Source organism: Xiphias gladius, chromosome 19 (assembly GCF_016859285.1).
Source record: "Xiphias gladius isolate SHS-SW01 ecotype Sanya breed wild chromosome 19, ASM1685928v1, whole genome shotgun sequence".
Classification (NCBI taxonomy): domain Eukaryota; kingdom Metazoa; phylum Chordata; class Actinopteri; order Istiophoriformes; family Xiphiidae; genus Xiphias; species Xiphias gladius.
In genome coordinates, this window is record NC_053418.1 from 142619 (window position 1) to 156034 (window position 13416).

At 43.6% G+C, this 13416-nt stretch overlaps 1 protein-coding gene across 2 annotated transcripts; it reads left to right on the forward strand.

Annotated features, from left to right (window-relative positions):
- The first annotated feature begins 1264 nt into the window (after positions 1–1264).
- Positions 1265–13248, forward strand: LOC120804923 (bile salt-activated lipase-like). Of its 2 annotated transcripts, none has more exons than XM_040154659.1 (12): positions 1265–1414; positions 2236–2383; positions 3309–3428; positions 4303–4500; positions 6588–6718; positions 7662–7769; positions 7891–8014; positions 8571–8757; positions 10376–10579; positions 11664–11861; positions 12328–12435; positions 13008–13248. In XM_040154659.1, the coding sequence occupies exons 1-12, from the start codon at positions 1352–1354 to the stop codon at positions 13102–13104; spliced, it is 1686 nt and encodes a 561-aa protein (XP_040010593.1). In that variant the 5' UTR covers positions 1265–1351; the 3' UTR covers positions 13105–13248. The 2 variants fall into 2 exon arrangements, with proteins under 2 accessions (XP_040010593.1, XP_040010594.1); XM_040154660.1 differs by lacking the exon at positions 1265–1414 and adding an exon at positions 1460–1476.
- The last annotated feature ends 168 nt before the right edge of the window (positions 13249–13416 follow it).

Here is a 13416-nt window from a genome sequence, read left to right on the forward strand (position 1 = left end):
TTGAAAATGACTCAACACGCCATCTCCTGTTTAAATCCTCCTGAACATTTCAAGGCCAATGCTGACATAGAGTCAACCTTTCAATATTTCTATTAAAAAAAAAAGAGTTAAAGCACTCAAATCAGAGGGGGGCGGCCCACCTGCCCCAGCACCCGTCCTTGAGTGGGAGTCTGTGATAGCAACACACTGCTATGTACGTTTGCAATCAGCATTTTTCAGAGAGAGCTATTCCAGCTACACGCTTGTTTCTGAGAGCTCTGGCTTGGGGCGTTACTGGGTCTGGAGCCAACGGCTGGAACAGATACAGCTCAGGACCACCACGGTCCTCCACCACACTAATATCCGCTTCAGGGGCTTCTGGAGGGGAAAAGACCTCCACGTCCACCTCCAAAGAGCCCTCTAGCACAGGTGCCTTGTGGTCACACAACTCCTGCCCCACACATCCACGCCCCACCACCAACACCCTCGGCATTTTTCAAAGTGATGGCGTCTGTGACCTGCCATCTTCAGGTCTCTCCTCAGATCTTCTACGGGGTTTCAGTCTGGTCGTTGGCTGGGCCACTAAAGGACAGTCAGAGACTGGTCCCGAAGCCACTCCAGCGTTGTCTTGGCTGCGCGCTTTGGCTCATTGTCCTGCTGAAAGGTGAACGTCCTCCCAGTCTCAGGTGGCCTGCACTCTGGAGCAGGTTTTCTACAAGGACCTCTCTGTGCTTGGCTGCAGTCTCCCTGTCCCTGCTGCTTTCGGAGCCTTTTAAATGCCGTTTGACAAACTCCCAGCAGGCTGTGATCTGCCTTTTGCTAAGAGTTGCCTCAGTCTCACCCGATTGACCGTTGGGGTCTTGGTCACCTCCCTGACCAAGGCCCTTCTCTATAGACACGGGTGTGTGTTTTTCTAAACTCTGTCCTATCAGTTCAGTTTGTCCCAGGTGGACTTCAGTCAAGTTCTAGACTCATCTCAAGGATAATTAAGGCAAACAGGATCCAGCCAAATAGTTTAGAGCCACAGCAAAGGGTCTGAATACTTTTCTCAATGAGTGATTTCAGTTTTTGATTTGTAATAAATTTGCAAAAATTTCTAAGAACATGTTTCAACTTTGTCACGAGGGTTTATTGAGTGTGGACTGATGGGAAAATGTCGATTTTATCCATTTACAATGAAATCTACAGCACAGTACAGGGAAGGGACCGTATGTCTCCTCCTGGTCTGAAGAGTTTTGAAACAGTGATGAGGATTTCACTCAATGTTTGCCAGCAGCAGACCCGCTGGAGATAAGAGGTTCCCATCAGGCATCGGAGTATAAATAGCAGCAGGCGTCCAGTGTGCGAAGCAGAGGGACAGACAGGTGAACAGATGGCGACGCGGCTGCTGCTGGTTCTGATTGGCGTCTGGCTGGACTCGGCCTCCGCTGCCAAGGTGAGCAACATCCTCATTCACTTTCTATATTCTACTTGTGAACGTGTCAGTCGGTCTGGCGGGTGAGTGTGGCTCCGACCAATGGGGAGCGATCGGTCTGGTGAACAGCCGTGTAGGTTTGGTTTCAGGAGACACTGAAGTAAAGTCAGTTGGACCCTCGAAAAGAGCAGAATTAAACCTTCGTTTTCGTCTGCAATTTTTAAACATCATTAGAATTAAACTATTACTGCTGGAGTTCTTAAATCAAAAACAGTTTGTACTTTTCGTCATCTAATAAGAACCGAGACGAATTTTGTCAAGGTGCTGCTCTCCCAACTGAAAAAATCTTCAAATTAAACTTTTTATGACGATAAAACGATGTGTGGACTGCACCCAGCGGAAGAAAGTCAGGTTTGTGTGTTTATGAATGAGTATTTAAAAGGTGAGAAAGTTCCTTTTCCTGGTCCGTCTTCCTGCCCTGCTCGCCCTGGAAGCAGAGCAGCGTCTCACACACTTTGCTGTGGGGTTCTTTCGTCAGGTAACTGTTACCGGTGAGTTCGAGTCTCAGCAGTAACTGGACAGACGTCACATTTTAAAATCCGTCAGTGTGACAGGATCTGAGGGGTTAATTTAATGTCTCTGTGTCCTGCTGGCGTTGCCTTCAGTGTCTCTGCGAAACAGTTTGTAAATCACAGAGTCAACAGGTGACATCTGAATGAATACTGACCGACAGCTACGTTATCCTTGGAGATACCGGTTTGTATATAAAACACCTAAATGGTGTGTGTGTATGTATATGTTTGTGTGTTTCGTTTTTCGTGTGTGTGTGTGTGTGTGTGTAGCTGGGTGTGGTGCAGACGGAGGGGGGTCGGGTGGAGGGGAAGAGTCACAGGATGGGACTCTTCAGGACCGTCGAAGTCTTTCAAGGAATCCCCTTCGCTGACGTCCCCGGAAAGTGGGAGAAACCAAAGCCTCATCCTGGATGGAGCGGTAACTCACTGATACATCACTCACATTTCATCCAGTCCACGGCAACTACGAGTCCCAGAGTTCACTGTGTTGCAAGTCGTCCAATCAGAGAGGGTCAGCTGATGTTGGGCTGAAGTCAGAGGTTGACCTTTAACTTATGGATCAACTCAGCAGCTGTGGAGTTTGGTTCTGGATACGAATGGAGTCGTCTCCATAGCAACAGCCACTGAGGCTCATGGGTACTGTAGTGCTACAAGTTGAACTCAGCAGAACAAACTGAAAGGAAACAAACTGATTTATCAAGGAGGCCCGTCAGAAGTGTCTGGTCTGGTTCCTCTGCTGCTGCTTCGTCGCCACGGTCTTAAAGATTTGTAGGAGAAATCTGCCAAGTTAGTGAGTGATCGATTGTACTGTGCCCTCAAATCCCCAGAACTTCCTCCCAGCTCCGTGTCGCTGTCAAGTCAGATTCAACTTTGACGCTTTGATCAGCGATGCCATGAGATGTGGTTGAGCTTGACGAAGCGAGTGGGTGGACCTTTGAGCGTGGATTATTTTGTCACACAACTTTAATATCAGTGTAAATATCGATAGAACCGCAATGAAAACTGCTCTTCTGTGTCGCTCACTCTGTGGCGGGTAGCCGTGCTTTCAAAATAAAAGCACAGTGACAGGAAATGTGCGTTTTACAGTGAAGATGACCGAAACAGCTGCTTTATGGGTACACGTTCAGCAGAGCGAGAGGGGATCTGGCTGTGGTACAAGGACATGGGCTCTTTTCTGACCCTTGCAGACTCTTGCACCCGTGTGGAAGTATAAGCTTCAGTTACAATCAGAGGAAGTTTTTTTCTCCAAAATAGCATCATGAATAAATTCAACAAACCACTGACTTGGTTTCTGGTGCCAGAGCAGGTTTACAGACAGTATCTGTTGTGTCTGTTGCTTCAAGGAATCCTGAAGGCCACGAAGTATCGTGATCGCTGCCTGCAGGTGACGCTGCTGCAGACAAAAACCCAGGGCAGCGAGGACTGTCTCTACCTGAACATCTTCGTTCCACAGGGTCGATCACGTAGGTAACACACGCACGCACGGACATGTTGAAGCCTGGAGTTTAAATTTACTGCTCACCACCACCTCTGTCAGCTACTGGAATCAGAAAATCCTTCTTATGTCAAACGTCCGTGTACACAACATTTATTGTGAAAGTCTCCCCTCAGACTGACAGCAGCAGAAGAAGAAGCTGGACTGATTCTGGGAGGACTCTCCAGGGACCAGTCCGACCTGTAAAATGAGTTTCGTGTGGCCAGTGCTTTCCCGCCGGCTCAACGCCATTGGCGGTGTATTTGACTTTTGAATTTATGTAACTAAAAGCGTTAAAATGGTCACAGCTCACTGTCGGGCTGAATGATTCCAGGAAAATACCCTATTGTGATTGTTGACCAATATTGATATTTGATTGAGATTTAAACTGCGGCAGCTGCTCTTTTCAATTTTAATTTCAATATAAAAATGATTCATCATTCAGCCTGGATTCACTGCAAAATTATTTTAGAATAACTAAATTATTTTATATATAAATTTTCTAATTAAAGAAGATTGTTTTGGAGCTGCATTTTGTTGTCATCACATATTTCTCCAGCTCACATATAAAGAATTTGAGGGAAAATTCTTTGACAGTAGATCAGTAATTCTAAAGTGATGAAGTCACTCGTAGCGCGTTGAAAGGATTCGTCACCGTGGTTACACAGTTGCATGGTCTCCTGAGGCCTTCATGTGACCAGGCTGTACCGGCCCCGAGGTTTTTCTCATCCGCTTCAGCGCAGTCCGAGTGTGATCACCGCGGCGTCTAGTGGACGTCAGAGGAACTGCGGCGAGACGATCCAGTAGCCCCGGGTCCGTTACCCCCCACCTGCCCGTCTAACCCTCCTGCTCTCTGTCTCCAGTGTCGAGCAACCTCCCGGTGATGGTGTACCTGTTCGGCGGTGCATTCCTGATGGGGGCGTCCAACGACGTGGCGATCCTCGGAGACTCTCTGTACGATGGGAAAGAGATGGCCGACAGGGGTGGGGTCATCATCGTCACGGTGAACTACAGAGTTGGTACGATGGGTTTCCTCAGCACCGGAGACGCCCGACTGCCAGGTCTGACCAAAACAACAACACGGTTATTTTGTACTGTTACTCAAATTTTACCTATAATTTAACGTCAACGTATAACACCGAACACCTCATCCAGTACAACGCTCAACAAGAACATCGACAGTCAAACACAAACCTTGATTCAGAAAGGGTTTCCAAATTGTATGAAAGGTTTTTAAGGCGCTCTTGTATCTGTATTTTCTCCAGCTTGATGTGGTTCAGTACCTGCCTGATCCAGTCTTTGGATTTAGGGGGCGAGACACGCTTCCATTTCGTAACAATAAGGCGCCTAAGCAGCAAGGTAGTGAAGGCAAAGACTTTTTGCCGTGAGCTGGACAGACTATCATCATAGGAAACACCAAAAATCTCTGAACGTGGATTGGGAGTACTTATTATGGCAGAAGCATTTTGAGGTGTTTTACTTATTTTAGTCCAATACTCAGATAAGTGGGGACAGGTCCACACCACGTGGCCCCTGTCGAGCGCTGACATTAGTACCAAGTCTTGTGCGCGCTCCCAATCTTCATCGGTAAATTTGGTACCCAGGGAAAGAGGGAACACCTCCTGAACAAAATGTCTGATCTGGAAGAAACAAACAGATGTGAACGAGGCAGAATGACACCACTGTTACAGGTACAAGGATTCTGATTATTTTTAAAGATTTGACCAGCAAATGTGAACTGAACCAAAGAGTTAACTGACGATCTAAATTATCTTCCCGCTGCACTTGGTGGACGTTCTCCTGAGTTAAAGTCTAAAAGTTCTAGCAGGTGAGATCCTCCATACCAAAGTACACGGGCTTAGTGTTTAGGGGTTGGACTGGAATTGAACTGGTTTGTTATGGTACCTGCTGGTTGTTTCCCAGCATGCATGTGTTTGTAGACTTATCAGTCCGTTAGCAGATAAACTGTGGCTGTTAGTTCAGCTGCTAAATGCTCCTCAGATGTGACGAGTTGGACAGAATCCACGATCACAACTTGTGTTTCCACTGATGTTGTGAGGACTACAGTTGTAGTTCAGGTATCAGGTGGGAGGTGGTTCAGGTTCTAGCCTTCATCGTATTTGACCCAGTACTCCCCTCAGTAGAGTTTGATGTGATGTCTTTAGATAGTTGCCTGAAAACCACAACACCAGATTTTTATCTTGAACCAGAAACTTGTGCTGGAAAAACCACAACCGGTTTCTGAGAAAGAGAGAAACCGGCTTCAGACTTCATTTTCCATCCACCATATCTGGTTTAAAGCTTCCATTTGGATTTTTCTTGTGAACAAAGTGTGAGTGTCTTTCCTTCCTCATGAAACATTTGACTAAGTCGATTTTTTTTTGGATTTCCATGGCGTTCCTGCCACCTGTAGATCAGTGGGACAAGGTGAAACACTGTAGAGCACAAGGTCAAATAAAACAGGGATCATTATAACTTTGCTCCATAGCAGCTCTGGTGGTCACAAACTCCACAGGGTTGAGAAACAAGCTGGAGAGAAAAGGACTCACATGTGGCCTTCAGGCTCAGTTCATTATCAGCGTTTCATTTCCAAATTAAACTCTTAACTCACAAGATTTGGTCTGGTTCTACAGCCGGGACTGACTACTGCCACTCTGGTTCTGGTTCCAGAACCCAGAATCACGTCGCCTAGGTCTGCTGTTGTGTTCACTGACCATTGTTTTCTTGAATGAAAAAAGAATCAACCAATCAGAGCTTTGGGGGAGAAAAACTAAAAATGGAGACGTCATTTTCCTGCGACAGAAACAAAATACTATAATAATAATGATGATGATGATGATGATGATGATAATAATAATAATAATAATCAGCATTTTATTAGTAAACAGAGTATATACAAAGTAGTAGTTACAACATGAACAAACAAGTATTTTTCCTTTTTTTGTCTTTGCGGGTGGGAAGGTATGAATATATTCATTAGCCGACCATAAATAAATGACAGCATGAAGGAGGAAAACTAAGAAGCCAAATCAGTCGGATTACTGCAGAGGATCAGTGGTTTATGAACAGGACGACAGTTTGATGTAGAAAAACTCCTCCTGATGTTTCAGGTTACCTCAGTAATCAGGTGGCTTCTCTCACCTCTCAGGTAACTACGGTCTGTGGGATCAGCACGCTGCCATCTCCTGGGTCCACAGGAACATCGAGGCGTTCGGAGGGAACCCTGACAACATCACCATCTTCGGCCAATCGTCCGGAGCCGCCGGCGTCAGCTTCCAGGTCAGAGGTCAAAGACATCTGTCAGAGTTCATGATGCGTGAGCTGCGCTGCCGGTAACCGACAGTCAGAGGAATTCAGTCTGAAACAGAAGAAACATGAGTCGCACTGAAGCTGAAGGCTGTCAGCCATGATGCCTGCCCAACACTTTAGCTCCGCCATCACTTACAACACAAGAAAGTTCATTTCCACCAGAAAATGAAAGAAAAAACTAAATGTTAGGAATGAATAAAATAAATATGCCCACTGAAGCTTAAAATTACGACTAAAAGTAAAAAAAGACAATAAGATTTACTAAATCAAAATTCTGAGAGCAATGAAGATTGTCTATTCAGTCAAAATTACTGAGTTACTAAGTCAAAATAAGTAAAAATAAACATATAGGCACATATAGGAATAGAATAACATAGATTAAATGTTAGAAATGACAAAAACACTACTTTTAAGTCAAAAATATTCTTCACTTCCAACATTAAATCTATATTTAAGTACGTTTTCTGGTGGCAGTGGACAGAATGGTAAATAATTCTGACTTTTGATCCCTTAATCTCAATTTAGTAAATCAAATCTGTAATTCATAAATTCTGATTTCCATCATTTAGATTTTTTTAGTTTAGTTTATAAAGATAGAAAATCAAAAACAAAAGAAAAAAGACTTTTATTGGTCAAAACTGTGACTTAGTGTCATAACTTTTTTTTTCCATAACTCATTATGACTTCCTCATAATTCTATAATTAAAAAAAGTTTAGCCTTGAAATCATATTGGATAATTTTGATTTTTCATCAACTTCAATACAAATGAGTGGAGGTTTGTTGGAACTGACTGACAGGTCCGGACCCTGTCTCTCTCTCTGCCCGTCTCACCATCTGCCTGTCTCTCCGTCCATCTCTCCGTCTGCCTGTCTCTCTCTCTCCCTGTATGTCTGTCTGTCTCTGTCTCCTCAGATGTTGTCTCCCTACAGTAAAGGGTTATTCCGCAGAGCGATCACGCAGTGTGGTGTGGCCCTCAGCCCCTGGGCTCTACAGAAGAACCCCATGGCTCTCACCAAGAAGGTCCACAAACACTCTGCTGCACTTCGCCACCTGAAAACCGGAGCAAACCTTATTTAAAAAGCTCATTGCTCATTGATCGTTAACAAGATTAGTGGAAACCAGGAACCTTCTCTTTCTGCAGGTTGCGCGTAAGGTCGGCTGTTGGAGACGTGATGAGGAAGAGATGTTAACGTGTCTCAAGATGAGCGACCCGGTCGGCCTCACCATGGCTGGAAAAATCGACGTGCTGCTTATTCTTGGAAAAGGTCAGCTTTGACCAGTAGGGGGCAGAATTTAGACCCCAAAACAAACAAACAAGAACAGTTTACAAATGTCAGTCTAATGTTTATTATTTGATGGTGTTTTTAAAGTGTGGCAAACGAAACACTGAAATACAGATAACAGGGTAGAATAATGCAATTCAGTTTTTAAATACAATGAAATGAAAATTAACATGATCTTTATCATGTATGATAAAAATCCAGATGCGTTGCTTTCTGTTCTGTGCATGTTAACTTGTTGGCACCTCTGTCTTTTTTGTGTGTTTATGTAATGTCTTTTTGTTAGGTTATATTAATTTCGGAATTCCTCTGCCATCATGTTTAACATTAAAACTCCATGAATCGAGTAATAACCTAAAAAAAGTCTCAGAAATTGCAGAAATATCGAAAATGTGCAGAAAAAGCAAAGAAAAACCTCTCAAACACTTAATGGTTTTGTGGTGGGACAGTCCTGATCCCTTGTGGACAGAATGAGTTAAGGTTTATGAGTCTGAAGAGCAGAGACGCAGACTCTGTCTCTGTCTGTCTGTGCTCTCTGCAGGTGTGGTCATGGATCTCCTTGAATTCTCTCCGGTGGTTGATGGCGATTTTATCCCCGATGAGCCCAGTAAGCTGTTCCACAATGCTGCTCAGTTTGATTACATGGCCGGCGTCAACAGCATGGATGGACACATTTTTGCCGGAATTGACGTTCCCTCAATCAACAACAGTACAGCCAACACCTCTGTGTGAGTACTGAAACACCATGGGACTGCAAACCTGCTGTAGGGACTGCACAAGACCGGTAAAACCAAACTCGAAGAGATTTCAATTTATATTCTAGTAAAATTTTTACAAGTCACCATAGACACAGATTTAACATCATGCAATGCAAAAAAATTGAGAATATTATATTTTTAGCCTTGGATTCCACTACTACAATTAATTTGGAGTCCCACAGGGCTCTGCTCAGGGCCCGCCTCTTTATAGTCTTTATGTGTTACCATATACGGAAGTCATCATACTCACATACAATATTAAGTTTCATCAATATGCAGATGATACCCAACGCTATGCAGCTTTTGATCCTGATAATTCCAGACCCTTTATTGCTTTGAAAAACACATGTGTGACATCACTGTGTGGTCGACTCAAATGTCTGAATCAAGACCAGAGGGCTGCGTTGACATTTGCAAACAACAGAGCAAGTCCAAAAACCGAGAAGCAGCTTAATCTTCTTCCACAATCAACTCTTCAGACCTTCATTATCTACAACGGAGTTCATCACTCGCTGACGTACATCATGTTGTACTGGAGAATAATCCATCTTGCCTTCTTTTCCAGGCTTTTGAGAGAAAGTTAGAAAACTTAAACTCATCAAAATTAAACAGCCATTCTAATTATTGTAATGAATCAATGTCATACACTTGGCACTTCATGCAAAAACATAACGGTAAAGTTAAAAATTCAGGAAAAATAACTAAAAAGGAAAACATTCTTTATCAAAATCTTTGTCAGTCACCTATAGTGAAATATCAAAAAGCTACATAGATAATATAATAATGAAATGTTAAAGGAACAGTTAAACTTCTGGTTAAGTCCTCTTCTTGTTTTTCTCTCTGAGAGTTCAGTGTTCAGACTGATCCAACTCTCATGGTTGTATGTTAATATGAAGCTACAGCAAGCAGCTGGTTAGCCTAGCTTAGCATAAAGACTGGAAACAGGGGTAAACTGCTAGCCTGGCTCTGTGCAAAGTTAACAAAATCCACCTACCAGTACCTGTGAAGCTCACTGATTAAAACGTTATATCTCGATTGTTTAGTCTGTTTAAAATTAATCTGGTTTTATGGGGTTTATGTGTTATCTGAACCCTTACTAACGTGTATGATGCATTTTGTTTTTACTTTATATTTTAGTGTGACTCGTGCACTTTGCTCTGACTGAACTGTATGTGAGTTTACACCCTGCTGGTGGAACAGCCTGCAGAGGACCAGATGGGAGCCAGTTCAGGCCCATGACTGGCAGCCACATGTGGCTAAGAATCGGGCACGGGTCCAGCTCCAGTTAGAATTATATGTTGCTAGTTTTTGGCTAGATGTTGGCACCCGGAACCAGGAGTTCTTGGGTTGATTCTGCTGCGTCATTCGTCACAGCAACAGAATAAGTCCAACGAGTCGTGTAACCAGACAGCTGGATTCAAATCACTGTTGGCCCAAACTATTTTGGCCACCTGATCATTTGGAATCTGTTACTCGAAACAATGACATAATGAAGTTGTTGCCGTAAAAAAAAGAGCGCGGTGATATTTTGAGATGAAATTTTATGATATGCTGGGTAATCAGCGTTGTCCTCCTGTGTGCTCCTCAGGAAGGACGTGAAGGGTCTGCTGGCCGGTCTGACTAAAGAGAAGGGGGACGCTGCCATCGAATCGGCCTACAACCTTTACTCGTCTCACTGGGGGTCGGTTCCGGAGCCGGCGATGATGAAGAAGACGGTGGCCGACATGGAGACTGACTTCCTCTTCCTGGTCCCAACTCAGATCGCACTTCAACTCCATGCCAACAACTCCAGGTCAGATCTGATTGGTCCAGGATCCAGGTTTAAAGTAACCGTTGCAGATGGTGGTGGTCAGAGTTTGTTATCGCAGCAGTTCTGTTTTTTATTTTGCACGTCTCTTGTTCATGCGCAAACCTCAAGAAGCTGAGATGCAAAACAAAACGGTTACTACTCACAGATTTGTAAATAATATTTAACTGGATTAGGTGTACATTTATTGTCATTGCACACGGTAACTATCAGTACAAGACAATGCAGCATCTGACCAGATAGTGCAAACACTAGCAGAAGCCCATATGGATGATATCAGACGATCTTCCTCAGCAACTTTTTTCTCCCTGTCCTTTGACAAGAATGAAATTTCCATCTAAACTTTTAAGCCGACATGGACCGATAGTCCTTGCTCCATGTATTCAGAAAAAATAGAAATTTTGCAATTGTATCTGCAATTTTTATCTCGACTGACCAAACGACATTTACTGATGAAGATTATCGTTCACTGTGAAGTGCTTGTTTTAGTTTGGTTGTTGAGCTGACCGCTCACCTACACATCCGGCTGCAGCAGCTACTGTAAAACACTCAGTACCTGATAAAACTGACAGGCCTTCTCTGAATCTTAACTCAGTCAGATCTGAACAAACAGACATTTTTAGATTCAGCACGACTTACACTTTCCTAAGATATCAATGTCTCTGATGTTCAGTATGAATAAACCTCCACAAATGTGTTTAGAAATCATAGAAAAAGAGGCTCCATATAACCAGCAGAACCTGCCTGAGAATTTTCATGTTTTTAAGTTTTCTTCAGTGTCAATGATAGAGTTATTTTTTTTGTACATCCATGGCTACACCGAGAACAGGAGCTGATCACGGATAATTCGGCATACTTTTAATGGGGAAAACTTGCCAAAATGTAAAATAATTTAGGCTAAAAAACACAGGGTCCCGAGACGTAGCCCGCAGCGTATCTCACTCAATCTGTGTTTTTACCTTATTACAAATTCTGCGGCTGCTGGTTCTGGACCTGAGTTTGAACTTGTGTTCCATTTTAATACTTAAAAACTAGCCAGACTTTACCTCTGATGTTGTTTGTCCCTCAGGGGAGCCCATACCTACTCCTACCTGTTCAACATGAAGACTCGTATCCCAGGATTCCCACGCTGGGTGGAGGCGGAGCACGCCGAGGACCTGCAGTACCTGTTCGGTAAACCCTTCTCCACCCCGCTGGTCTACTTTCCCCGGCACCGAGACCTGTCTAAGTACATGATCGCATACTGGACCAACTTTGCCAGGACCGGGTAAACTCCCAGCATGCACACAACACACCATTAGATACTGGTCTGTACTGGGCTTTACTGAACCAAACGAGACTACTGGTCAGTTTGGTTATGAAATAATATCTTTGCTTGTCTGAACTAGTCCGAACTAGTCCAAAGTAGTCTGAACTGTTGTAAACTGGTTTGGACTGGTTGAACTGGTCTGAATTGATCTGAAGTGTTTAAACGAGTCTGCACTGGTTTGTTGCGAACTGGTTTAAATATTGTGGCAGCTTTGTGTTTCCTGTCTATAAACTAATTACAACTGGTCTAAAATGACATGAACTTGTTTAAACTGGTCTACATTGGTTAGCCTTGATCTGAACAGGGATGATCTAGTTTTAAAACTGGTTTAAAGGGGTCTGAACATGTTGAAACTGGCTGGAACTGCTCTGAACTAGTGTACACTGAACCTGGTCCCAGCTCTGCCTCTTCTCTTCCTGTCCAGTGATCCCAGTACAGGTGACAATAAAGTCCCAGTTCCCTGGCCCGCCTTCACCAAACACCACCGACCCTACCTGACCATCAACCACAAGATCAGGAAGTCCTCCGTCAGGTACCACGCTGAGTTCGGCTCAGTTCTACCGAGGTCTACTGAGCTTTGCAGTGTTTGATGGTCTCCTCTACTTAATTATCCCGAGATGCTGCCTGCTGCACTGTGCTCTACTGCCTTTCTATTCTAATGAACACACTTCTGTTGTGTTGGACTCTACTGTCCTCTACTGTATTCTGCTTGTATTATACTGGAGTATATTCAAAGATAATCTAGTCTAGTCTACTGTGGTCTACTGTCATGCACTGTCTTTGACTAAGTTCTATTGCCTTCTACTCTATTGTCTGCTACTGCGCTCTGCTATAGCTTCTCTATTTTACTGCGTTCTAATATTTTCTTCTCTACTATTTTGCTTTATTTTATTCTAATGTATTACTCTATTCTTCCCAGTGCCACATTATATTATCATGTTGCTCTTTAGCCGACTCTTTAGTCTTCTGTCCATTTTCCATTCTATTGTATTTAACTGGGATGGAACTAATAAGACCTTCAGAGATGAAGACGGATGAAGATTCACTGTTAGAGAACAGAGACGATACATTTCAACTGTAACTCGTCTCGTCTGGTCTTTTCAGCTACGACCTGAGATCAGACTACGTCTCCTACTGGACCGAAATCTACAGCAGCCTGCTGTCAATGAAGAGAGAAGAAGAAGCCGAGACAGAAAACTGATCCGACCGTCAGGGTCCGACTGACTCAGTCTGACACTGCTGCTGTTTGTTTGGATCACCGTTAATTACAAACCATTGGAATTATTAATAAATGTATGAAGGATTATTACCAATAGAAAGCTAATGAGGATTACAATCAATAAACGCAGAGTGGAATGAACCATCAGAGTGGACTCAGACTAATTAACACACTGCTTGGCAGCAGGTACGGCAGGTGTGCGGTGTGCTCAACCCTGCACTCTTGGGCTTTTATTTCTACACTGGAGATCTGAGCAACGTCATCATCTTCAGGCCATAATCAACCAATCGATCA